The 26818-nt window shown below is 36.0% G+C and overlaps 2 protein-coding genes across 2 annotated transcripts; one reads left to right on the top strand and one right to left on the bottom strand.

Moving 5' to 3' along the window:
* Window positions 1–1932: 1932 nt before the first annotated feature.
* Window positions 1933–6619, top strand: LOC121740486 (heterogeneous nuclear ribonucleoprotein A1, A2/B1 homolog). The gene is made up of 7 exons (XM_042133185.1): window positions 1933–2167; window positions 2527–2750; window positions 3233–3477; window positions 3709–3876; window positions 4656–4844; window positions 5108–5202; window positions 6017–6619. The coding sequence occupies exons 1-6, from the start codon at window positions 2141–2143 to the stop codon at window positions 5185–5187; spliced, it is 933 nt and encodes a 310-aa protein (XP_041989119.1). The 5' UTR covers window positions 1933–2140; the 3' UTR covers window positions 5188–5202; window positions 6017–6619.
* A 1560-nt stretch (window positions 6620–8179) lies between these two features.
* On the bottom strand, window positions 8180–11586 carry LOC121740479 (homeobox protein rough-like). The gene is made up of 3 exons (XM_042133176.1): window positions 11417–11586; window positions 10388–10501; window positions 8180–8312 (listed from the first exon to the last, which is right to left on the bottom strand). Exons 1-3 carry the CDS (start codon window positions 11584–11586, stop codon window positions 8204–8206), a joined length of 393 nt encoding a protein of 130 aa, XP_041989110.1. The 3' UTR covers window positions 8180–8203.
* Between the last annotated feature and the right edge of the window lie 15232 nt (window positions 11587–26818).

The following is a 26818-nucleotide window of genomic DNA, read 5'->3' as shown; positions in this document are numbered from 1 at the left end:
ACTTCTGCTGCTTCTTCTGACAGATTGCCGATAGGTATGGTAGCAAAATGGATAATATCAGCGCCATGTACTCGTATAAGCAGCTTATGTAAACTAGAAGGCATATAATACCAGGGATATAAATTTATGTAGAGTTCTGCAGTCTCTCTACAGAATAAGGAGAATTTAGAAAGGTTGACGCACTCTTCAGATGCTACAGTCTGGAGTATTACATGTAACCTTTCTTTTAATTTCTTGCTTATACCAGTAATACGGGCTGCAGTGTCTGCGTCCCTGAAAAATCTTCGGCAGTATTGCCATCATTAGTTGTTCCCTCTCCTTGTTTCACCTGGTCTATTAGTAATCCGCAATCTTCTCTAAATGCTCGCTGAATTTCGAACTTTCTAAGCTTAATTTTTTGTTGATCTTCGCCCCTGCCACTCCATTTTTTAAAATCCATACGATAGGCTGCATAAGAAAAATGGGACATTATTAATATTGAAAATGAATATTTTGTAAAAGAACAATGACTTGCGGCTGTAAAGTAATTAATAGCTAAGGTATGATAAATAAGAATAATTATTGTTACCTATGTGAAGAAGGCACTCCATACACCTTATCCAGCAGTGTAAAGATGATAGTCCGTACTGGTGAATTTCTTCATTCTTGTGTTTTTGGTCAAGCAGTTCAATATTGTTCATTTCCGATGGCTTTGCTTTGCAAATATCGCAAACGGCTGTCGACGTCTCTGATAAATATGACGTTATCTTTTCGACAATCATCGTCAAAAGTAACTGGTGAGCCACTTCAATTTGATTCAGTTTTGATGGCTGAAGCGCTTTTATTTCTTCTGTTATTCTGTTTTTAATTGACATAACAGTGGACTGGGTTTCTTTCGTAAATTGAAACATTAATGGACGACAGTAAAACGTGGACGATGGTCTTTCGTTTTCCCAAACAATAGTTCCATCGGATTGTTGTAGCCTAACTGGTACTAGACTGGCCATAAAAATACTGGAGTCTTCAAATTCTTTGTTTACTTTTTGCTTGTACACACTTTGACCAGAAGCTCCGTCAAAACCCCATTTACTTACAAGCTCTAAATTTATTGTTGCGTCCAAATCCATGGATATTGCATCCAAAATTGTTATCGATTCCAATGTTTATTAGCAAACCAGTCAAATATATAGCTTGTCAAAAAAGAGTAGTCGTTGAAATCACATAACAAATATGAAAACCTTATTAAATCGAGATGAAATGTGCAAGGTGATAATATTTAAAGTGATGCGTTCACTGTGGAAATACAAAGAGAAAAAAAAACCGTCTAAGTGCGTGTCGGCCCACCCGCAATATTAAGATAATATATTTTGATTTGTCACACTTGACAGTACCTACACTGATATTTTTTAGAAACACAACCAATATGTAGTCAGTAATGGCAACCTGCAGATAATTTCAGATCTGTGGGGAACCAATAGAAAATCTAGAAGTGTTTATCGCCGCGCCGCGGGATTAAAAAAAAAGAAAACAACCCATTGTTACGCGTGGCTCCTTCGGGCTGGTTTATGCTAAGTCAAAAATGACGTTTTTGTATGATAGAAGCATTTAGTTCCTTTTCTCGCCACGTTCGTATAGAGCCTTGTCGAACTGTACTTGTATAATGGAGGTCAGTGTCTAAGCCGAAGTACCATAATATAAAAAAAGAAATCGCAGCCAAGATCGCCGCCAAAGAGAATGTCATTTAATACGTAAATCGCCGCTGTGTGCAAGGAATCGCGATTTTACCGAGCGGTATACCGCGCGATTTTACCGAGCGCCCCGAGCGGTATTATCATAGATAAAGTATTAAAGTACCTCAATGGGTATTATCGCTCCTGTGTGCGGGAGGCTTAACTTTGACAACTGTCTTGAAATCTTCATTCTTGACATTTGGAAAATGACAAATGACAATCGTCGTGATTCGTGAATTGAATGTGAATAGAAATTAGAAAATCTCTTTTTTCCAAAACAATTAATAAGAAATTAAGTGATTATTTTGCAATTTAGTAACCCGAAAGCCCAAAGCACATTTCAAAATCGATCTACCTAGAAGAAATATTCTGTATACATACAATTTGTAATACGTGTAATACTTGGTGATTTTTGTTCTTAGATAGTTAAAATGAAACCTAGCAGCGGCGGTGACTACGTATGTATTTTTCCGGCATTTTTGTTAATTACAGATTTTTACTAACGACATCAGTTATAGGTTTGATTACTTTACACACACTCATATTATGTCTAATAAACTGTGCAAATATAGTACGAAAACAAGTTTTATCTATCGTAGCTCCATATTGCCCGGTTGTACAGATTTAACATTTGCGTAGATAATCAAGACGCTTGACGAGAAGTATATTATAGTTTTATGCTTAATTTCCAAAAAAACATTAATTCAAGATTTACATTCAGGGTCCGTTATCTGTGGACCCTTTTACAATCTTTACTGCGCTAGATTCTCTGATGTGATATCAGAGCCAATTACCTTTTATGCATATTTAATTACAGGAAGAGCCAGAGCATCTAAGAAAACTATTCATTGGAGGACTAGACTATAGAACCAATGATACAACATTAAAGGAGTTTTATGAACAATGGGGAGAAATTGTGGATGTTGTTGTCATGAAAGATCCTCATACTAAGAGATCGAGAGGTTTTGGGTTCATAACATACTCTCATGCGCACATGCTGGATGAAGCCCAGAAGAATAGGCCACATAAAATTGATGGAAGGTAAATATTATATTCTAAAGATATTTCCTTATCTATACTATAATATTATAAAGCGGAATAGTTTGTTTGATTGTTTGTTTGAACGCCCTAATCTCAGGAACTACTGGTCTGATTTGAAAAATTCTTTCAGTGTTAGATAGCCCATTTATCGAGGAAGGCTATAGACTATATTTTACCATGCTAAGACTAATAGGAGTGAAGAAATAGAGGAAAATGTGGAAAAAATGGGGTAAATTATAAGGGCTTATATCTCATGAACTACTGGAGCAATTTTTCTGTTATTTGGCACAGATAAGAAGTAGATCACGTGAAGGATCATAGGCTTGTGGACTAATTTGTCTGTAAAATGTCTAATATAATTATGTGGGCGAAGCCGCGCGGAATGTCTAGTTTATTATGTTATATAGAATAAAATGTATTTTAGTAAAACAAAATTATTTCAATTTTAGATAGGATACTACTAATTTATTATTTTCTTGCAGAGTGGTTGAACCCAAAAGAGCTGTGCCAAGGGATGAAATAAATAGACCTGATGCAAGTGCCACAGTGAAGAAATTGTTTGTTGGTGCATTGAAACAAGACATTGAAGAAGAGGACCTCAAAGAATATTTTGAATCATATGGAAATATTGTATCTGTGAGCATAGTCACAGAAAAAGAAACTGGAAAAAAAAGGGGATTTGGATTTATTGAGTTTGATGACTATGACCCTGTAGATAGAGTATGCTGTGAGTACTTGTTAAAATATGTTTATATATTTGAAGTCCACACAACAAAAAATGTATTAATATTCTATTTGTATTTGTGTAATACTTACAGGTTAGACATCCATTTATCAATCAATCATCATGATCACGAATCATTATCAATCCATTCATGTTTTAGCTTAGCAGTAGATCAGCTGCATGGTACATTAAATTCTTAGACATATTTTAAGTGATTAAAACTTTTACTTACAGTACAACCCAACCACAAGGTGAAAGGTCATAAGCTGGATGTTAAGAAGGCCCTGTCTAAGACTGAGATGGCAAGTGGTGGCGGTGGTGGCCGTCGCTCTGACCGTGGAGGTGGTGGTGGTGGTGGTGGCTGGGGAGGTAGACGTGGCCAGCAGAATTGGGACAATTCAGGTACAAAATTTGCTTTGAAGCAGTTTTACTTTTATTTATTAGGATGCTAAAGAGCTAAAATTTTTGATCAACCAGTAGTTTAATTGTTTTAGTATGGGCATTGTATAATACCACAGTTTTTTATTTCTTTTACCTGAAATGATTTGATTTTTACTGTGTGATATGATAACATCTTCTGTACCTATACCTGATTTGATGACGTCACTTCAACTAGCCAACTGTCTACAGATATCTTGAACAGTACTAGAAAATGTTCTAATATCAATAGGGATGATGACAAGGTCAAAGATTAGCGAATTTTATTAATAAAATAAAGAAATAACGGTACAAAAATAAGTGTTTCCAAAATTTCAACTTGATAGCACTTGTATTTTTTTTGTAATGCGCCTTCAAAATAGGATATTTAAGTCAAATTTTTTTGTAACTAAATTTCTTAATATTTTTGTACCATTACTTTTTTTATTATACTTACATTAATTTTGTATACAACTTATATAATTTAAAGCAACTTTTGTTATGAAACCACTTTCATAAATGCAATAATTAATATAGCTATCGAACAAAGTTCTCCCGCAATGTCTGGCTACAAGCAACTCTAAGCTGACGTCATAATCGAGTAGCACTTTATATGGAGCGTTTGGGGCAGGTTTATTTTATGACCATATATTTTATGAGTCATATCTTATTATTCTTTTACCGATGTTTCTATTTTTGAAAGGTCTTTCGATTACCAATAAGAAAAAAAACAGTCATCATGCCTATTCTCACATTTCTTTCAGGGTATGGTAACCAAGGCGCATGGAACAATCAGAGCCCATGGGACAACTCTGGGGGATGGGACAGTCAGGGATATGGTAATCAGGGTGGATGGGTGCAAGGAGACTTTGGAGGTGGCTACCAGCAGAACTATGGTGGAGGTCCAATGAGACAAAACTACAATAACCAGAGGTCGCAACCTTATAATGCAGGTGTGTAGGACAAATTACTAGTAATTCTTTTCTTTTGCGATAAAAATAGCTCTTTTATCCAAGTTTAATCAAAATAGATACAGCCGTTTATACTTGAAAGCATAATGAAATATTACATTATTAAGTATTAAAAAAAAAATTATTACTTACATTTTTCTTTTAGTATACTGTTTACTAGTGTTAAGACATTGTTCTAGTAGAAAATGTCATAAAAATAGACAAGATAACCAACAAAAACTCATTAAAACTGATCTATATTTCAGGTGGATCTGGTTACGGCAATAACGGAGGGCAAAACTATATGAGTGGCTCCAACGCTGGTGCTGGGCAACGCCAGTACTAAAACACCTAATGTCTTGTAAGTATTTCTTCTTATATTTATTTAAGTACTACAATTTTCCGTCCTGAGCTTTTCTTTTAAGTTTTTAAACACCTTACACTTAACATTAGCTTAGGGACAAAATACTCATATCTGTGATATAAATTAACATGTAAATAAGAAACAATAAAAAGATTTTTATAGGATGAAATTATTATAGTAGTATTGTTGAGTAGCATGAGTAAAGTTTGTTGATATCATTTTACTAAGTACATAATTTACACTATAAAAAAACTTTTACAACACAAAAAACAACCTGATTAAACTATCGTAAAAACTTTCTTCGGTAACTTTAGCAAAAAAATTGGCAATAAAAAAAATTAAGGCACATTTTGCTGTGCAAAATAATAATATCAATAGAACATTATTATTATACAGATCCAGAAAAAGTACTGTCTCAAAATTTTTATAGTTCCATTGCCGTGACTATCGCTTGTCTTGGTAACTGCGTTTAAATATGTTATAATATTATCTGACTTACTAAGAATCTCTTTTTTATGTTTAAATATATAATTACACACTTTTATGAAACATTAAAATAATTTTAATTTTGTACTTAGACGCGAGGCTCCGCCGCCTTATTGATTTATTTGCTTATATTAAGTTCCCCCTATATAATAAAAAGCTTCACATTATGTATACCAAGTGTAGGCCAAGGGAAAAATGTATTTTAGCCAGGTTACACTGTACACATTTCATAGGCTACTCAATCTTACTCAGACTTCTTTAACATTATTGCTTCCCATAACAAACAAGTGAACAACGTTAATATAAGTAATTTTTTAATGCTTAGGTGACAAGTCGCTTAGTCGAAGCTAGGCAGGCAGATAGAGTAGAAGGTAGGCCAGGAGATCTAGCTAGTGAGGGCCAGCGGACTACCACTCAGTCTGTTATATATTATATCAGTATAAGGTTTGTTCTCAACTTACTGTTTAGGCACTAGCAACATTATTGTGTAACACACTCACAGTTTTTACATATTGTTATGTCAGCACGGTTTTAACGGTTTAAACTTTAAAGTAATTCGAGATTCTATTGTAAAAGCTGTGTATCAGTCACTTTTGGCTTAACTTTTACCTGTTGTTTTACATTCCAATGTTAATGAAGTGTAAATGTCGATTGTCACTATTTTACATTACGATTATTGTATCATTGTATCATTTAGGCCTATTACTTGATTGCATAATATGCATATTCAATTTTATTTTCATGTTACAAAAATATGGACTATTTAAGTTATGTTACGGTGTAAACATTTTTATTCTTATGTTAGATTTTAGTATTTGTGTGATGAATTAAAGTAATACTATTTTCCATGGACTCTTCTACACTTGGACGAGCCATCGTCGAAAAGGCCATGGTAAGTGGATTGACTAAATAAAACTATGGGGATTTATTTACGTTTTTTATTCAACTCTCTTAATATAAGAAGCTGGCAACATTGACTAGATTATTTACAAGTTCATAATATACAGTTTACCAATCTGCAATTATTATTGATGGAATTTTGCTTTAAAGAATCAGGTGCCTTACTCCCGAAACTGATATCGATTTCGACTTTCGATTTCAACGGTTTTTGACACTTTAGTCATGCTTTAGACATCTAAAAAAGCGCTATTTTGGATGTCTAAAGTGTCAAAAACCGTTGAAATCGAAAATCGAAATCGATATCAGTTTTGGGGAGTGAGGCCCCAGTTCATTATTTACAATAACTTATAATGGTAATGTCATTAGCGACGTGGTTGTACCAAGTCGCAAATGTCACTCGAAAATCATCATTATCTGTGGATATAACCCAGATATTTATAGAAAACGACGATTCTCGAAAGACTTAAAAGTTTCACCACATTGGCTCATCGTGGATAACCATGATTGCGAAACTGTCATACCGTTGTATTACTGACCTCCATTATACAAGTACGCTGGACTTAGGCTGGGTTGCACCAGAGGCGTAGTTAAAGTTAGGGTTATCGTCAAATATGGCGTCCATTATGGATTTTTACTAGGGATTTGACAGTTCATTTGACTTATTGTTATGGTTAATGTTAAAGTAAGTTGGTGCAGCCCCCCTAAGGGTTACCCACCTGTTTTTTGTGCCTATTTGAAGCGGAATCAGCGCCCCCAATGAGGGGGAAGAGAACTAAATCTGACGTAAATATGTCGTTTGAAAATCGCTATATTGGCGCTGATAGCAGTAGTGAGAGTAATTGGAACTAATACTAGTGATGACAACTGTTGTTATTGGTTGTGGTTACGTCAAATTTAGTTCTCTTCCCCCGCATTGGGGGCGCTTATTCCGCTTAAAATAGGCACAAAAAACAGCAGTCATTTCAAAGGGTATCATAAGTCCAACGTACTTGTATAATGGAGGTACTGACCTCCGTAGTATGCATAGACGATATGGCGTATACACGTTCTTAACTGGTTTAACTTAACTTGCTATTGGGTTAAAAAAATTAAGTGATAATAATGTAGGGTGTGTATGTATCATTTATAAAATAATTATATATAATAATTCACTGTGAGAGTAGCAGCGCTGAAATAGTATTTTCCCAAACAAAAGTTCTTACAGCGCTGCTACTTTCACAGCGCTTTCAACACACAACAGCTATTTTATAGCTATAGGGATTAGGACCCATACACACCCTACAGTATTATCACTTATTTTTATTACACCTTCTTTAGTAGGTACATGATTCCACATCGTATTACTGTTAGGCGTAGCTTTTTTCTTTTATTTTTTAAACGGGCAAAAGGCCCACCACACATTCCCACCACTGCAACTCCTGTGTCGCCAGGATCAACAGTGGTAACCAACCACGAAAACCCTTTGATATGATCTCAGGGATGCCCGAGGGACAAGCTAAATCTGTCTTGGGACCCGCAACGAAATTAATCAGAAGAAATGTAGGAGGAGTAGGAGATACCAATTTATAAGCGTAGCTTATATAATAAAACAAAATTAGCACAATAAAAATAACTACTTGTTTATATCTGGTTGCGGTTGGTCCGGTAAGCATGGACACGCTGTCCCGTACGGAGTTGAGCTCAGCATGGGTGGGAAGAAGCCTGTTGCTGCCGCTAGTTGTCTGTAAAGAAATAAGCATTTAGAATACAGTGGAAAGGTATTTGGTTTTTTATGATGACAAGGATATCAGACAGATCACCTGACTTAAAACGATAGCCGCCAACTGTGGACAGTTGTAACGCCAGAGGAAATATATGTGTAATATCTGAAGTTGTGAGTTGCTTTCCTGCTCTTAAAAATCATAAGGCATCTATCTATAATCTATATATTAATACGTGAGAGAAAAACTTTGTAACCCTTTTTACGAAAAATGGGGAAACGTAGGTGCATGAAATTTCGCACAGTTATAGTTTATATGGTGAAGGAGTGCATATATTATTTTAAAATTATGCTTTTATCATATACATTTTTAACAAATAAAACGTTACACACACTACGACACTACTACTAGGAAAAATGACAGATTTTTGAGTGACAAGCCTATACATACGAATTATACTCTTTTATTTATGGTTAAAGTCTGTTGACAACAAGTTGACAAATTAAAAATGGATTGTTTTTTTTATTTAATTTTATATATTAGGTATTAGAATGCAAGTCTGAGATCAGCTGAGTCCCAGAGATAAGAGTTGAAAAAAACTATGATGAAGTCAATATTTTTTACAAAATATAGGTAGCAGTCCTAATGTCGTTGCAAGTAAGGTCGAATTTCGATTAGGCGATCTCTAGTGTCCTTAAGAGGAGTCCACACCGCCGTTTTTCCATACAAACGCTGTCCCCTGTTTCCTCCCTGGATAATGCCGGTAGAGTTATGATTTTTTTCCTGAATATCTATGGCCACTATTAGCATGTCCCTATGTTTTCTTTTTTTCATAATTTTATTATTAAAAATGATAAGAACGTCCAAAAACCCAAAAAAATGGCCAGATTTTCCTCTGTGTTCAAACACCCAGAAAACAAAACTGGCTAGAATATACAAAAAAAAATAAAACATAGGAACACAGCTCAAGCCTTGCTTTAATTCTTAAAGCTTCTTCTTAAAGCTTCTCCTCTTTTGGAGAAGGAATCAGCGGACAACGAATCGAAGATTTTCTGTTCTTTTATTAGAACTTTTGTCGTGTTGTCTCTATCGCGCTCTGCGGTGGGAGACTTGAGATTGGTGAAATAGCAATACATTTTCAAATACCTATTTTCAGATTCTCTCGCCCCTGGTGTGGTGTATCCTCTTAAAAACCTTAGGCGGTAGGCCTCCATACCCTACCCTAATTGCCCTAAACACAACTGTGGTTTAAGGTGACGCCGCGTTAAAGTAAAAAACCGTGTTGGATATGTTTTAGACTGCTTGTTTTCTATGAGAGAAAACGAGCAATGGAACAGCAAAAAATGGAAAGGGCGTAAGCGACAAAATAGTTTTTGTCGCGTTATTTAAAAACCATAAATACATTTAATATACCTAAGCTATGGGCAAACTAAAGTGTATGGTTGAACCAATTTATGTACAAATTTTGGAAGCTTAAATCACACTCTGTTGGCAAAATAGGAGTCCCTTTTTTTACAGAGGTATTGTTTCATTATTCTGTGTTATAAAAGTTGACCAATCGTGTTATGCTATGGGTAATTCAAAGACAAAGTCATGATGAATACTGAAAATGAACTTAAATTTCTTAGCTTTAGTCACTGCTGAGAAAAATCGATATCGCCAAATTATCAAGGCGTCGCTTTAACGATGTTATTTTCTGTGAGGACGTGGATATTGATCGAGTCCAGACGGTCCACCATTGTAATATGGTCAAATGATTATATTAGATAATACCTAGCAAAGAAATATCGTGAAAAATGAAAATTACCTCGTTGCCGCCAACAAGTAATATCACTTGTCGTATTAGATAAATTTAAAATGCAGCAATCGCTAACGAACAAACAGTTTATTATTAGGTTATAACTAGATGACGAACGCAACTTAAAATTAATGCCAAAATTGATCATTTATCGCGGTCGGTTAAAATCGGTTTAGCGGTTTGGGCGTTAAGAGGTAACAGACAGACAGACACACTTTCGCATTTATAGTATTAGTATGGATCCCGATACGACGACACCTTTTTTGGATTTTTCTCATAGAAACTTCAAGATATTTACCTATACTGCTGGTCGAGATGCGCCTTTTCGATCCGTTTGTCTTTTGCTCGTCTGTTTTGGAACCATATTTTAACTTGGGTTTCGCTCAGTGACAGAGCCGTAGCTAGTTCACATCTGTAAGAAATGAGAATAGTACATTACGCACTTAGGGCAGGAAAATATTAAGAAATGTCTCAGATGTTGTTGACCTCGGCTAACATTTCAATATGTGATCTGAGGCTTTCTTATTTACTGCCCATGGTGCGAATACTATTTTTCTCCTCGACGGAGGCGGAAAACGGTGACTTCGCTCCGAGCTTTGCTTGGTCTTAATTTGTCTTTAATCTGCATATTGGTGCTTTTTTCCTAAATAATTTGCCTAGGCAAAGCTCCATGCGACGCCCACAGAGTAGGCGCGGATTTATAAATAGGCCGCGGCCTAGGAGTGGCAGCGTCCATAGGGGGCCGGTAGATTTCGTACATGGGGCGGCGGAAATAAAGTTGCCTACACTCATAAAAAATATAAATTCGGCACTGCTACATGGTGTCGACACATTTAGCTTGTTGTACACTCCACGCCACAGTATTCGATTCAACTTAAATATAATATGTATAGTAAAAAAAGTATTAAATATACAGGGTGTAACAAAAATAAGTGATACTTAATACTTTAGGGTGTGTATCTGTTCCTTGTAGAGAGTTCACTGTGAAAGTAGCAGCGCTGAAAGACCAACAATTTTTTTCACTTTTGTATGGGGAAACTCGTGACGCTCGGGCCCTTGCCCATACAAAAGTGAAATTTTTTTTTCGTCTTTCTGAACTGCTACTTTCACAGTTAACTCTCTACAAGGAACACGTACACACCCTAAAGTATTATCACTTATTTTTGTTACACACTGTATATCCGTTGTCTGGTACCTGTAACACAAGTCCTTCAGGGGGCCAGACTGACGTGGTGTGAAGCGTCCATAGATTAAAAAAAAACTAACCTAGGTCTTAATGAGTTGTCTTGAACGAGCAATCAGAGAATAATAAAGCAGTTTTCCGCACCTTCTCGCTCTAGCTACGTACTCCCCTCTCGCGTACTCCAGCTCGAGCCGCAGCGTCTGGTGAGCGGAGAACGTGGTGCGCTGCCGCCGTGGTCTGCTCTCTTTCCGACGCCTTCGAGCGACTGGAAAAGTAAGGATACAGTTGGAAGGTATAAATAATATGTCTTCCATATCAAAGTCAAAGAAGTCGCTCTTGTATGAGTAATGAGAATATAATATTATGTAGAATATTATAAAAGTTATCAATTAATCACTTGTGTGTCGGATAACGGATGTGGGAATGATCTCTACCAAAATTTTACATTTTAGTTCCTTTGGCCGAAGTATAGCCTCCGTTTTTGAAAAGTAGAAGAAATAGGCAAGTTTGGTGTATAAATGGCGAGTTTTCATTTGTGTCTAGTAAGTGAATTTTCTAAACAACAACGTGCAGTATTTAAATAGGTAAAGCATATTAATATTTATTTATCCAACAGGAACGTGTAAATATTTTAAAGAGGCCTAAATTTCCGATATTCGACCAAACGAATATTTTGTTTCCACATTACGCGAGCGGGTGTGCAATATAAATTATGATTACATAAGGTTTCTTCCTATAATCACGGGATATTGTTATGGGAGCTTGTAGGAGTTCCGAATCCGCACCATACTGCCGGAGCGACCCCGGAAGAGAGAAACCTCACCTTCGGGCAAGGGTGAATCACGATTTTTATAATTAGTATGCAACTCGATAGCCTCGTATCATGGTGGCCAGATTGTTATGAATATACCTGTATCGTGTTTCATTGATGGTATTTTGTTGTATGACTTAAGTATATGAGTAATACTAGTACCGTATATTTTTGGACTCCAACAAGTTACGACCAAAACGCTTAAAATTCCCCCTAGGTATTTTGATCGTTTTGATTGTTTTTAACGCTAAGTGGAACGCGGGGATTGTAAATAGCCATTCTGTGTTATGCGTAAGCAAACATTAATTATGCTTCTTAATGTAGTGCCATAGTAGTAACATAACTTAATGTAGTTATGCCAGTTCCTTAGGGCCTTAGACTTTTAAAGAACGGGCTTAGCATGACCATAGTAAAATGCTAAAGAATAGAAAATAGAAATACTTCCAGATTATTGGAGCAAGTGACTGATTTCCTTAGTCAATCTGTCACCTCGGCTTGTCTTCTAAACTTCTATTTCTGCTTATATTATGTAACAGATTCGACAAGTCATCATAACACCGATCAATCTGTACGGTTATTCCCCCTTGTCCACTTGATAAATAGGAAGTAAGGTTTCTATTGGCCGGTAAAAAAATGTAAAGGATTTAGCGACATCCGGAAATGTCCATCGAGCAACTGTCGCGAGCGAACCTTGTGGCGCGTGATTTCGCGTCCGGCTGATTCGCCATTAACGGCCGTGTTCATGGTTCATTACGCCAAGCCGTACAGCTTCATGATACGTGGCATGATTTAACTTATGAGTTATGACATAATTTCGCCTTTGAAAAGCCCAATATACTACTACTCAGGTAATCAGGAATTTTAAAAAATTCTTATCACAAAATCTGTACCTACGTTTTATTGCCGCTGGCCTTCTGAAATGTTTTCACTTTTGTATTGATTCCCTCCTTATTGTATTTATGTCGATTGGTTATTTGCTGGATACAGAAACACAAAAGGACAGCGGGGCTAAAATGGTCGCTTTGAAGAATCATGATATGAATCATAATATGATTCATTTTTCTAGAATCGCAAAATGCAACTCTGCTTGCAATTCATTTCTGTATTTTTGTACTGATTTGACATTTGTCAGTTTGACAGTTTTGACAATTCATTTCGAATTGATTGAGAGGAATTGCTAAATGTGACCATTTTAGCCCCGCTGATCTCTACCTTATCAATACTCTATCGTAGCCCTAATGCCCGGGCCGCACCTGCGTAGTGCTTCGTACTTAAAACGGTACCATTGGATGATCTGCGTGTACTGTCCAATGGTCCAACGTAACGTCCAATGTCTCATAGCACGAAGCTTCGTACGATAGACGCATGTGCGGCCGCGGCATAAGAGCCACAGCGGCTACAACACATTAGCAATTTATCTATCGTTTGTATCCGTCTCTAACGACGAGTGGTCTTCGATCATCGATGTAAAAACTTTGTTGCAAGTTAGCCTAGCAAATAGAGATCAAAGCATTAGTTTATCCAGTCTCATAACGAGATAAACTGTAACGTGTGTTCCAAAGTTTAAAGGTAAGACAAAACATTGCTCGCATGCTGCCTGTCGTTAAAGTGAACAAATGCGTGAGAGGTTCGATCATTTCCTAAATGTGGTTATTGTACGAGTATGAGGCATAATGCCAACAATAGGGAGCTTGAGTGATACATCTTATTTAATGATGCTCATGATGTGGAGTAGGAAATCAGGACCCCGCCTTTATTGTATACGCTACCAAATGAAGATTCGTAATATCTTAATTATACGTTATTTTCTTCCTATGTGAGTACCTATATTATATTGCAAACAATACTTTTGTGGGCAATAAGTTATACTAGAGATCGCCCAATGGTCGAAATTCGACCTAACTTTCAACGACATTAGGACTACCTACTACCTATATTTTTGAAAAAAATATTGACTTTATCATATTTTTTTCAACTCTTGTCTCCGGAATTCAGCTGATCTCAGACTGGCCGTATAAGCCAAATTGTCTAATAGTATCTAAGATTCCAGTATATATTAAGTCTATGTAAGATTCAATAAAAAAAAACTATAATCCATTTTCAATTTGTCACTTTGTTATTATTAAACTTTTTAATCGGGACTTAACGCGACTTATTTAAGTTAAGTCCCGATTAAAAAGTTTAATTATAATGCAACGCGAAAGTTTAAAATGTCATCTTGTCACTTTGTTGTCAACAGACTTCAACCATAAATAAAAGAGTATAATTCGTATGTATAGGCTTGTCACTCAAAAATCTGTCATTTTTCCTAGTGTGTGTGTTGTAGTGTGTGTAATGTTTTATTTGTTAAAAAAATGTGTGATAAAAGCATAATTTCGAAATAATATTAGCTCTATGCACTCCTTCGCCATATAAACTATAACTGTGCAAAAATTCATTCACCTACGTTTCCCATTTTTCGTCAAAAGGGATACAAAGTTTTTGGCTCACGTATTAATATATAGATTATTTTTTACTAGATGACGCCCGTAACTCCGTTGCGCCAACATTCGTTTATCGCGCGGGAACTGTACATTTTCCGGGATAAAAAGTATCCTTTGTCCTTTCCCGGGACTCAAAGTATCTCCGTACCAAATTTCAGCTAAACCGGTTCAAAGGTTTGGGCGTGAATAGGTAACAGACGTCAGACAGACGGACACACTTTCGCATTTATAATATTAGTATGGAATATCATTTTTAGGTACCTACTCTACCATTATTTCTTGGATGTGCACTAGTTTTTTTGCCAAAGGTAAGTACTTAAATAAATTCGCTACGCAACAAAAACTCACGTGCACACACAAACCAATGAATTAAGATAATATATCTGACGACATTTAATCAGATATATCCCGAGCACCCTCGCATGTTATTTCAGCGATTAAAAATTGATTGTGTTTAATCAACAATGCTAACCATGGCATAACAGGGCTCTAATAGGGGGTCGAACCCTTAATATTCATTATGGTCCCCTAATTACTGATGCGTTCGACCATGGTCCTTCGAGATGAGAGTGGCACACCTGACTTGGTCGTTTTTTGTTTTCAATTCACTTGCAAAGAAATTGATATTGCAAGAGTTTCTGCTCCGCCGAGTTTCAATTGAAACCAATAGACGCTGAATAGAATATCTATCTTTAGCTTTTCTCGAGTAAATAGGAACGTGTTTATTTGTATTGTTAGAAATTTTTCCTGTTGTATTCTTTGATTTTAATTTTTGATCAGATCTGACGTAGGCTTTATTAATTTAAACCCAACCAAAAACAAAATCTAGTTTAGTCGAAATTATGGGCCGTTAATGTTAAGTTCTTAGGTTAAGACCCAGTTTCATCAAGCAATGTTAAATAAATAATGGCTTGTTAAATCAGTTAACGGCCTGTTAGAGCTATCGAGCGTTCCACCATACGCTAATGTCATATCAAATCGCCTAACACGGTGTTAAATTTCAATTCCTGCTGGGGAGGTCCGTTAAATATATAACAGGCCGTTATAATAGTCAAAACAACAACTGTCAAAGACAACATCCAATATCAATAAAATAATCTGTTTTGACATTTGAGCGTTTCCGCCATGTTTCGCCAGAACCTTACATATTATTTTTCATGTTATGCATAATTAATTATTTTCATTTTGTCAAAAATTCAGCCCTAGGATTTTCCTTGACATTGCAAATACACTGACTTGTATCAAAATTACCAAACCGAAATAAGTACTTAAATAAAAGTTCGTATCATGATTCTTGTTTTCAGCTTTGACAGATCATAATTATTAACCTAGTAAATTAAAAAGAACTATTGTAGTGTAACAAATGTATGCGATCAGTGATATTTTAATTTGGTCGCATTATCTACCAGATGACGTATTATACGAATAAGGTGAAAATGACACATTGTAGCCAACATGTCGTATTAAACTTGTACATTGCAATTTCGTCACCTTATAACAAGGACGAACGAATTGAATCTTATTCACTCGTTTTGCATTTACTAATCCGCTGTTAAATTTTGTGGGACATAAGTATTTTAACAGTCTGTTTAATTTTCCAAGGTCCGTTAAGTAATGCCTTGTTAGGATTTAACAAACAGAGGTTGGTGAAATTGGGTCTAAGGTTGTTTTATATTTGTATTATGTACTTAATCATTATGTATTCGGTAACGCCTCCGTGGTCCAACGGTTCAGAGCTTGGCTCTTGACTCGGAGGTCGTGGGTTCGATTCCCGCGTTGGAAACATGTTATTTCCAAGTTTGGTTAGGACAATGCAGGCTGATCACCTGATTGACAAGTAAGATGATCCATACGTCGGACGGGCATGTAAAAAGTCGGTCCTGTCCTGCGCCTACACACACTTGGGTACTATGAAATGACTCCTGCGTAACTGGCCTGGTCACCGAAACCGGTGTGGGAGTTATTATGTATTCGGTATTAATTATTTATTACTTACATTTTATGAACCAATCAAATCCTGGACAATCAGGGTTTATCTGGTTCATGAAAGGCCGTTAGCAACTTGTAGTCGTTTGATAGGTTTTATATTTCATTTTAGTTCGTGATATTTGTGAATATACAATATACATATACACATAATAATGGAAAGTTGACCTGGTGCTGCAGCATCACCTGGTAATCAATAGGATATCCAACTCCTCGCCAACTAAGAGCAGAGGTTTCGTGTTTGGGCTCATTTTAATTGTGACAACCAGTAAGAAGTAGATAAAGTATAAACAGTAAATATTTACATGCTGCTGCTGCAGTATCACCTGGATTCTATAGGAACCGAGCTTCGTATGAACCCAAAGTGGAGGTTTCATGTTTGGGCTCATTTTAACGGCCTCATCGAAAAGGACATTGATAGATGGTAATCATGAGAATATGATTCTGTTGATAGGAATTATTCTGCACTATAACCAACAAAAGTTTAAAAAGTACGAAATAAAATTAAATTAAGAAATTTAAAAAAAACCCCCGCCAAACTTTAAAAAGTAATGAAATAATATTCACTGCCTTTAAGTTCAAATGATTCCTAACTTGTGTAAAGTAATAATTATTTTAGTCCATAATTGTTATCAAGGTGTGTCGGGGGACCGCTAATGTAGATGTTTAATTTAACTTAACAAGTTTAAGGATCAATTCACAGCGATCTGAATCGAGATAGGTAATCACTAATCAGCGATTTGGCGGTTGTAGGTTGTAGTTTACTTTTCGGTCCCCCGACACACCGTGACAACAATTATGGACTAAAATAATTATTACTTTACACAAGTTAGGAATCATTTGAACTTAAAGGCAGTAAATATTATTTCATTACTTTTTAAAGTTGTTTTGGCGGGGGTTTTTTTTAAATTTCTTAATTTAATTTACACAAAGATTACAGAACGAATATTTGGCATGATAGTATGTATATTAAGCTCTGGAATAACACTATAAGTAGGTAGGTATACTCCTTATTCGAACAATGCATTGTTTATGTAATTTACCGTGGATACTCCAAAGCTTGTTCAACAACACAAAATATAATGATAATAATTAACTATAATTGGATGACATTTTAAAATGTAACTCTGTCACGTTCTGTAACAATATCGGTAAATCAATTCCAATATATCAGGATTGTTTTGCACGAGCGGGCAAATCCTCGCGCCCACTAGACGCGATGTTAAACGACACAAATTGTGGCTAATGTAAATCACGATGTTGTTCCCAGTGAGCGAGCGCCACGTGCCCGCTCCCACACTTAGGGTTGCCAGCGCTAAACTGAAAAGCCGGACAAAGCTTAGCCGGATATTTGTACAGAAAATCCGGAAACTCTACTATTGACTACTTAGAATTTATACTCTCAGTATAAACTGTTCGGCAACGAGTGTGGATTTTTTTTTCTACTTAATTGATAGAATTTTACATCATATAGGTACGTTAAAAAATCCTGTCTGTGTCCGGCTTTATCCGGACGCCTGGAAACCCTTTCCACACTCCGTCCAGTTACGTGCACATTAAGACGTAGCGGGCCGCATTTACATACACGTTTTGTCATGTATTGCGTACTTGGTTAAGGGTCTGTCTCACCACTTTCTGATAAAGTACCTAATAGGCTATTCAGAACTTTTTTGACAGTATCTCCATACTTGATCTGTCAAGTTAATTGGTAGATAGCCTAATCAGAAAGTGGTGAAATAGGCCCTTAAACTTTTAAAACGAACTTGTATGAAAAACGCAGTTTGTCACGTTGCGCCCCGACATAATTAGATCCTATCTTCTTTATTCTACTTCGAAAGTTCGTGAGTTGTCTTTATATTGGCGGCATAGAGGTTTGATCCAGATGTAAAGGAAATTTGGACGCACTTTATATTTTGCGCAGAGCAAACTTAGCCTTAGAGAAAGCAAAATGTACACTTTTTAAATAGAGCCCACGTGAAATACCTGTACTTAACCTTTTTTGATGAAAGGTACGTGTAAGGTATAAGTGCCCTAATTTAACTAATTTTAGAGAATGATATTATTAAATATCAATATTTCATAAACCTTATTAATGTTCATAAGATAGAGCCCTTATTGACCCTAATTTTGTGGTCAAAATATTTTGTATTTCTGTGTTCATTGAAAAACTACAAAGTCGTCATGACGACATACATAATTTAAAAGCACTTATCGTGTACGAATATGTATGCGTCCTAAGAATTCTAACTTTAAATACTTACTTTCAATGATGATGATACCTAATTCTCATTCCAATAACAAAGCCCAAGGTAATGTTTATTGAGTTAATTTTCGTTTCAGTTTCACGGCCCGTTGTTCCGTAATAGTTATAAGAGTCGAACAATGGATTTTATAACAGTATAGCAGAACAGTGCGGACAATTTTAACACGAGGGTGGGTCTGAATGAGGCCCGGCTCGCAGCTATAGCGGGGCGCTCGAACGTGGTGTTATAATCGCATCAGCTACGACGGAGCTCCGCCTCGCCTTCCGTTCGAAATTCAAATGTTTTTTAACGACGCGAAAAACCTTTATGATTCCATTTTCGTATAATCTCATCGTATTTCGTCCGTAAAGAACATTATTCGTACAATAAGAACGTTGGTGTTTTATTAATTTTATTTGTCGTACGAAGAAATTATTAATCAACATTCTTTATAATTGTGCACGCACTAAAAGTAAAATTTTGTATGTTAGTTACGCGGTTTTCTACGGACGTCTCACGTCTTATGGCGGCTCTCGACATAGGCGAACGCGTTGGCCAACGCGTCTGCAGACGCGTTGGCCCAATGTGTAGAACGGGCGTTCGCGCGTTGGCCGTAGGTATTTAGACGTTGGCCAACGCGCGAACGCCCGTTCTACACATTGGGCCAACGCGTCTGCAGACGCGTTGGCCAACGCGTTCGCCTATGTCGAGAGCCGCCATTAGGCGTTTCGTAGCACCTTCGTAGGCCTCGTAGGGATGTTCTGTGGCAAAGTGGTAAATTGTGTTACTTTTTTATATTTTTCAATTGATTAAACATAGTATTCTTTGAACTTGCCGTATGTCATCGCTTTCTAGAAAGTAAATAGTCAACGAAAAACTACTTTCTAGAAAGAAGCTTTCTATTGACCACATCTAGTAGAAAAATCAACTGAACTTTAGAATGATTACCATGGATGGAGCTAGGTTCGATTGAACGTAGAACACAGCAATAAAAATACTTACATAATAAAAGGCTAAACGTAAACATTTTCCCTGTGAATCAAAAGGAATGGTCGGCAAAGAGTGGACGGAGCTTTAAGCTCGATGCAACGCAGCTTATCTCTCGCGGCTCCCTATTATACTTATTCAAAGTATTTTTCTAGTAATATTTTTATTAAGAACTCAGATAATATTTCTTTGATCCCAGGACTCTTTATGTTGTATGAAAGACCGTTAACTTGTAACGATTTTATTTATTTTTATTTTATTTTTCGCTTATCTTTTAGATTTTGTATAAAGTTTTCTCAGTCTACGTTACCCAATCTCTACTAATATTATAAATTCGAAAGTGTATTTGTCTTTTTATAACCTAAACCGCTGAGCCAATGAAAATTTTTTTAACCCACCAATCCCCAAGCGGCAGCCGGCTGTCGCATAACAATTGAAAATCTATTGTGTCTGCGATGCCCACGATGGAGGTGTTAAGAGCGCACCTGACCCTAACTTGACTACATACTTAAACCTAGATCTCAAAATCTGTAAGGTCTAGAAAACTGATTTTTTGACACTTACTACTGAAGTTACTTACTTCAGTTCATGAAGATTGCTCAAGACGAAAACACGATTACTGAAAAAATGCTCGATATTTTCTTTTTTATAAAAAACCTTGTTTTAGACACATTTTTGCTTGAATCTTCGAGGTTTGCTGACTTTTCTTTAATATTTTTTAATATCTAAAAAGGCATTATTATTAAAACCTAAATTTGCTCAAAGCACTTTTTTCATAATCATTATAGTTCGTCTTTTATTCAAGTAAAACTAACTTGGCAATGATTCGGCGTCGTTCTTTTTCACCTGGCATATGAAAGACGGGCGTGAGTGTGAAGAGAGAAGGACAATGTTTGATTTTTGGAGTCAGGAACGCTCTTAATGAAAGACGAAGAAAGGTTACAAGGAAACAATTTTGATCCGGGCAAAATATGCGATTTCGTTTCGCCTTTGAATTGTTGCGGAACGAAGTTGCGAGCAATGTTATTGACGGAGACGAATATTCATTATCGACGGAGAGCTGGCGACCAAATCGGTCATGTGGCTTCAGCTGTATCAAAACTCCGTTAGCTACTTCCCTGAACAGCCTTTTCTGATAATCGGCGTGCTGGCGTGCTGGCTGGTCGTGCGCGGTGGGTATGGGTGTAGTGGGGTGGGGAAAAAATGGGGAAAAATATTTTTTCCTTTTTTTCCCCACCCACTACTTTCTTCTCTGGTCTTACTCAGGTTCAGCGGCTTTAATTTTCTTCCAAACAGTTGGTCTGTACTTCCTGTGCACCCAAAAAAAATTTTAAATCGATCGGGTAGTGGAAAGGGGTTGCCAGCGTTAATTAAAGGTAGGAAAATTATTATTATTTCCATGTGGGTTCAGCCAAAAACTTCTACATCAGTTTAAATAGAAGTCTTTGGGTTCAGCCTTGTTGGCTTTTTTCTGACGCGAGATTAGTTAATAGTTAGTATGTAATCCCAATAAAAAACAGACAGACAAAAATATCGGTGGGAAGGTGCCGAAAACAATTCTTGAAAACGTTGAATTTGTACGAACATTCGCCGCCCCTCAACAATTGTTGAGGGTGTTGTAACGTGGTTATAAGATAAATGGAAAGATATCTGAGTGTGAGTGTGATAACATAAAAGGAAAGACTGCGTTAGATATTTGCTCTCATCTTCTTTTACTTGTAACTTGCAACGTACCTATCTGCACAGTCCGCCGAATACATTGATTGAAAAGTCTCGTACCTATATAAGTCTGTACAACCGTTTTCCGATATTCGTTCGATACTTCTATTCGAATCCAGAGGTTTTTGTTGGAAAATGGATTGTCTCTACAGATCCTACCTTAGCTTACCTAGGATTACTAGAGAGATAGACAGATAGGTAGTAACAACGTAATACCTTTAAGGTTTATAGAAAGTATTAAAAGTGGTTTAAAATATCAGCTAGATGGTATGATATTAACCAGAAGCTGCTATAGTCCGTTATCTAATAATATATGTAGTAAAATACTAATGAGTGTTGATACCTATGTATAATATAATCCCACCAAAAACATGAAATGTAAAAGGAGCCAAGCAAAATATTGCATAGCTATTCAATACTTCTGTCGTAAAAAGTTTTCAGATCACATTCACGCCAAGCCTTCAACTTATTTTGTAATTTAAATCAACATTCAGTAAATGTATCAATAGATTTCTTTATTTTATAATTAATACTAGCTATTTGACCGAGCTTTGCTCGGTATTCGATAAAACACGAATAAAATTACATTTTCTAAAAATGATTTCTAGCTAGATCGATTTATCGCCCCCGAAACCCCCTATATACTAAATTTCATGAAAATCGTTGGAGCCGATTCCGAGATTCCAATTATATATATACATATATACAAGAATTACTCGTTTAAAGATATAAGATAGTGACTTGGCAATGAGCACTAGAGAAATAATCAGTGATTAATTGGATTTATTGGGTACCATCGGCCACATACGTCCTTACATACTAAAACACTCTAGGCTTGCCGTCTGTGTAAGTATGAACTCCTGCAAATAATATGCAGTTTTATATATTTTGTTTCTCTTGTGCTCATTGCCAAACCACTATAATACCTCCGTGGCTCAGTTGGTGGCTGTTGGTAGCTCAAGCCGGGGGTCGCGGGTTCGAATCCCGCCGACGGAACAAAAAGTTTTCAAAGTTCCTGGGTCATGGATGTGTATTAAATATGTGTATCATATAATAAAAATCTTAAATATATGCATAGTATAAAAGTATTAAATATATTTCCGTTGTCTGGTACCCGTACCACAAGTCCTTCAGGTACGGTCAGGTCTTAGCACCGGGCCAGACTGACGTGGTGTGGAGCGTCCATAGATATTATTATATTATTATTATTATAAATAATTATAAAATAAAGAAATCTATTGATACATTTACTCAATGTTGATTTAAATTACAAAATAAGTTGAAGGCTTGGCTTGAATGTGATCTGAAAACTTTTTACGACAGAAGTATTGAATAGCTATGCAATATTTTGCTGGGCTCTTTTTACATTTCATATTTTTGGTGGGATTTCATTTCTTTTTTGAAGGTTTTTTTTTCTTTTCTTTTCAGGTCACTTTTAAATAACTTTTCTGTACGTAGCTTAGTACCTATTCTCTATCTCCTTTATTAGCTGGTACCGACTTCAAAGTAATGAAGACTGTAGTATGTACAGAAATAGTTGAGATTTAGACGAATTCTGAAAAAGGCACTATTAAAGAGAAATAATTATTTAATACTTTTTAGTTAATATTCTTATTGTTTTTGCCTTGGAAGTCGGTTTTAATTTTTTGTTAAAAACTTTTAACAAAAAATTTAAAAAAATCATTCTTTTTCGTTATCTACAAGATAAGACTTTATGCGTAAATAATCAATACGAATATTAACTATTCACATTATGTTACTGTAAGCGTAATAATTGTAGTAAATGCTTGCAGTTTAAATCTAAGCGATGCTGCAATTTTGCAAACTTTTATCTTTCGACTTTAACCCTTAATTCGACGGAAATTTTTTTTCGCGATATTTTTTTTTTGTTCATGTACTTACCTTATGCGCGACTTTTAGTCGCGCGATTATTTTATCGACCTACACAGATTCAAATAAAATGCCACTTTATGACATAAGCTATAGATTTCATTTTGCTCTACGCCATTGAAAAGCAGCGGCAGCATGGGTCGCTAGACAAATGTCGGTAGAAAATGAAATCTGTAGCCTATTTCATAAAGTAACATTTTATTTGAATTTTGGTCGGTCGGTAAAATAATCGCGCGAAAAAAAGTCGTAATGCGCGCCAGCTCTTAAGGCGGGGATTAATCTCAATCAAAAATGATAACCTTGCACACAACCAAAGACCAAGCGTGTACGCATCGCAATAAGATTCATTTTAGCTTAGCATAAAACTGTAACTACTCCGGCGGACTTTCTCTATTTTTCATGATTTTTTAAATATCTTTGGAAATAAATATTAAGAAACAAAATTGTTCGGTTAAAGAGCTTTTAATATAGATTTACTAACAATTTATTCAAATAAAATGTATAATTATCCTAGTTAATACTTATATTTTGATGAAATAGGGTTTTTTCGGAGGTGAGTTTGTAAATTAATTACAGCCGAAGTATTACGTTTTATTAAAATGTTTATGGTGTAAGGTATTTTAAATATTGTGCTTTATATATCTCATATTTTTAACACTTCGTTATTATATTGGAACTAGATAACAAATTGGGGTTCATCCTCGCCTTTAGCCTGCAATTTTATATTTTTTTGGTCGTCAATTAAATCGAAAATTGATAATTATTTTATACATCAATTAAATCGAGTCAAAAAAACGAAACGCCCTAGATATTACACACACACCCTACATATTACGTACAAAATACACGCCCTAGATATTACGTACAAAAATTATCTGAAAATTCCAAATAATTTGGACATAGTATGGCAATTTCGTTAAAAGAAGAGGTAACTTTGGGATTTTTTTCTATCGAGTGAAGTTCATGATATTGTGTGATGGAAAATAAATTCCACAGTGTTAGATCCTTAACTAACAAATTACTGTATTTTTATGTCTCCTGTCACTTTTAAATCCTGAAAATCGTCCGTTTTTGGGAATACAGGGCCTTAAATCCATCGAGCCGGCTCGATGCAAGCCTTCGAGCTGGCTCGATGCGAGCCTTCGAGCTGTGAGTTTTGCGGTCCACACAGCAATTATTACTCGATTTGCAGTAAAACCAGTGCCGTAAAGAGTATTTTTTGCGCCCTGTGCGAGCTTTTACAACTGCGTCCTTGCTTTTTTAGATAATATTATATTACCCAAAGCAATGTATAGGTCTATTTTACTGTTGGAATCGTGCTTTAGGGGCGCAGCGGGAACTATTATCGGGAGCAAACCGAAAAAATAATACTCCTGCCTGGTTTGGCCATTTTTGCGCACCCCCAGAGTCTACGCCCTGTGCCTCGGCTCCGGTGGTAAAAACAATAATAATATGAACTAAAAAGTATTAAATAACTCTTACTCTATAATAGTGCCTCTTTCAGAATTCGTCTGAATCTCAACTATTTCTGTACATACTACAGTCTTCATTACTTTGAAGTCGGTACCAGCTAATTTTATCGTGAGTTCAGTTAATGTCAGAATATCTGAAGCTTTTGGGACTGGTACCGACTTCAAAGTAATGAAGACTGTAGTATGAACAGAAATAGTTGAGATTTAGACGAATTCTGAAAGAAGCACTATTATAGAGTAAGAGTTACTTTTTAGTTCATATTATTATTGTTTTTACCTTGGAAGTCGGTTTTAATTATTATTTATTTGTTAAAAATAATAATTTTACTCTTTTAGTTATCTACAAGAGTTTTTATGCGTAAATAACCACTACGAATGTTAACTATTCACATTATGTTACTGTAAGCGAAATTGTGGTAAATGCGCAGTTATCTAAGCGATGCTGCAATTTAAAAACTTTTATCTTTAAAGGTTGAGTTCTGTTCAGTGCCTTTGGACCAAGAGACACCTTCGTATGAACTTTCTCTTATTCGTAACATATGTTTAAGTTACTAGAAACAACATTTTAACCACTATGAGTCTTTTGATAGATAAATTTCAATGATTTCCATCGATTGCTCAGAGATCCCATCATCAGCTCACCAATTTGTAATTATTATACAAAATCAAGATTATATCAACATACAACAACACAAGAATTTTGAAAATCGGTCCACAAACAGCTAAATAATCATCAAAAACATCTGCTTCGATGCAAAATATTACGAAAAGCATCAATAATTGGGTCATAATGTGATGACCCATGCCATAATTATGATTTTGATGATGATGATCAAATAAATTGATGTGTTGGCTTATGCTTTCAGTTCTTTAAACAACGCCGAAATCCCCGAACCTGTATCTATAAGGATTCAAAAGTTCTGTTGGGTACCTTCGGACCCAGGGTATAACCTGATGCAAAATCTTACTTTTTGGTAGCATTTACCTCGAATGCTTTTCATGAATGAAAAAATTGAAATCACTATATGTTTCCATACAAATTTCAAGGAGTCCCCTCGAGTATACAACACAAAAAGAATTTTGAAAATCGGATCACAAACGGCTGAGTTATCGTTGAACATACAAAAAAAATACAGCCGAACGTATAACCTCCTCCTTTTTGGAAGTCGGTAAAAACCGTATGTGAGTACTTAGCATTAACTACAGAATTGCTTATATAGTTATATATTAGTAATTGGAGAAGGCGAGCTCTAAATTCATTTGACTCTACGAGCTCGGCTCCGTAGGCCGCGTAGCCCGAAAAGTAGACCTATGTATTCTCTAATCTCTACCCATTATTTTTATAGCGGTTGCTTTAGAACAGACCTTTAAAGGTTCGCGCTCACTTTGTCGGCGCGTGCCGGGGCTTGCCGGGGCGGATCGGGGCTCAGCACAGCGCAAAATGCGCTATAGCACACTATTGCCGGGCCGGGCTGCATCGCATTGACGGATTTTGAGTACTTTGGATAGCTCCAGTGCGACCACTATTAAATCACTCGTGACTCGATGTATCAAAAACGTTGCTATGTTCTACTAAAATCTACTAGACCGTGTTTTAGATTCTACCGAAAATCTACCTTTATTAATCAATGTATTCTACGTGGTTGAAACTAAAATAAAACTAAAATGTTTATATGGACTCTTCGATCACTAAAGTATGGACTGTCTTCATTATGCATTTTAATTTTTTATATTAAGTATTTGTTATATAATATCGATCTTCTATTAAAATTTACAAAAAAAATTGGACTACTAAATCGTCATTCATTTGACCTCAAATCTACCGAAAAGTGGAAATCTATGTGAAGTGTGGTCACACTGTTGCCTTGTCGCATTGACGGAAATCCGCTGCGCCCCGACACAGTGTGCGATACGCGCATCCGCTTCCATACAAATTGTATGGAGGCGGATTTTTG

Source organism: Aricia agestis, chromosome 3 (assembly GCF_905147365.1).
Source record: "Aricia agestis chromosome 3, ilAriAges1.1, whole genome shotgun sequence".
Taxonomy (NCBI): Eukaryota; Metazoa; Arthropoda; class Insecta; order Lepidoptera; family Lycaenidae; genus Aricia; species Aricia agestis.
The sequence above is the reverse complement of the archived record's forward strand: the minus strand, read 5'-3'. Positions and strand labels throughout refer to the sequence as shown.

Bases quoted from the DNA above. Each gene is read 5' to 3' on its own strand.
- LOC121740486 (XM_042133185.1), top strand. From the start codon at position 2,141: ATGAAACCTAGCAGCGGCGGTGACTAC. The intron at 3,478-3,708 runs GTGAGTACTTGT...TTTTACTTACAG, and splicing joins CCCTGTAGATAGAGTATGCT to TACAACCCAACCACAAGGTG. The intron at 3,877-4,655 runs GTACAAAATTTG...CATTTCTTTCAG, and splicing joins GCAGAATTGGGACAATTCAG to GGTATGGTAACCAAGGCGCA.
- LOC121740479 (XM_042133176.1), bottom strand. From the start codon at position 11,586: ATGGAAGACATATTATTTATACCTTCCAACTGTATCCTTACTTTTCCA. The intron at 10,502-11,416 runs GTGCGGAAAACT...CATTTCTTACAG, and splicing joins TACGTAGCTAGAGCGAGAAG to ATGTGAACTAGCTACGGCTC. The intron at 8,313-10,387 runs GTAAATATCTTG...ATTTCTTTACAG, and splicing joins CATCTCGACCAGCAGTATAG to ACAACTAGCGGCAGCAACAG.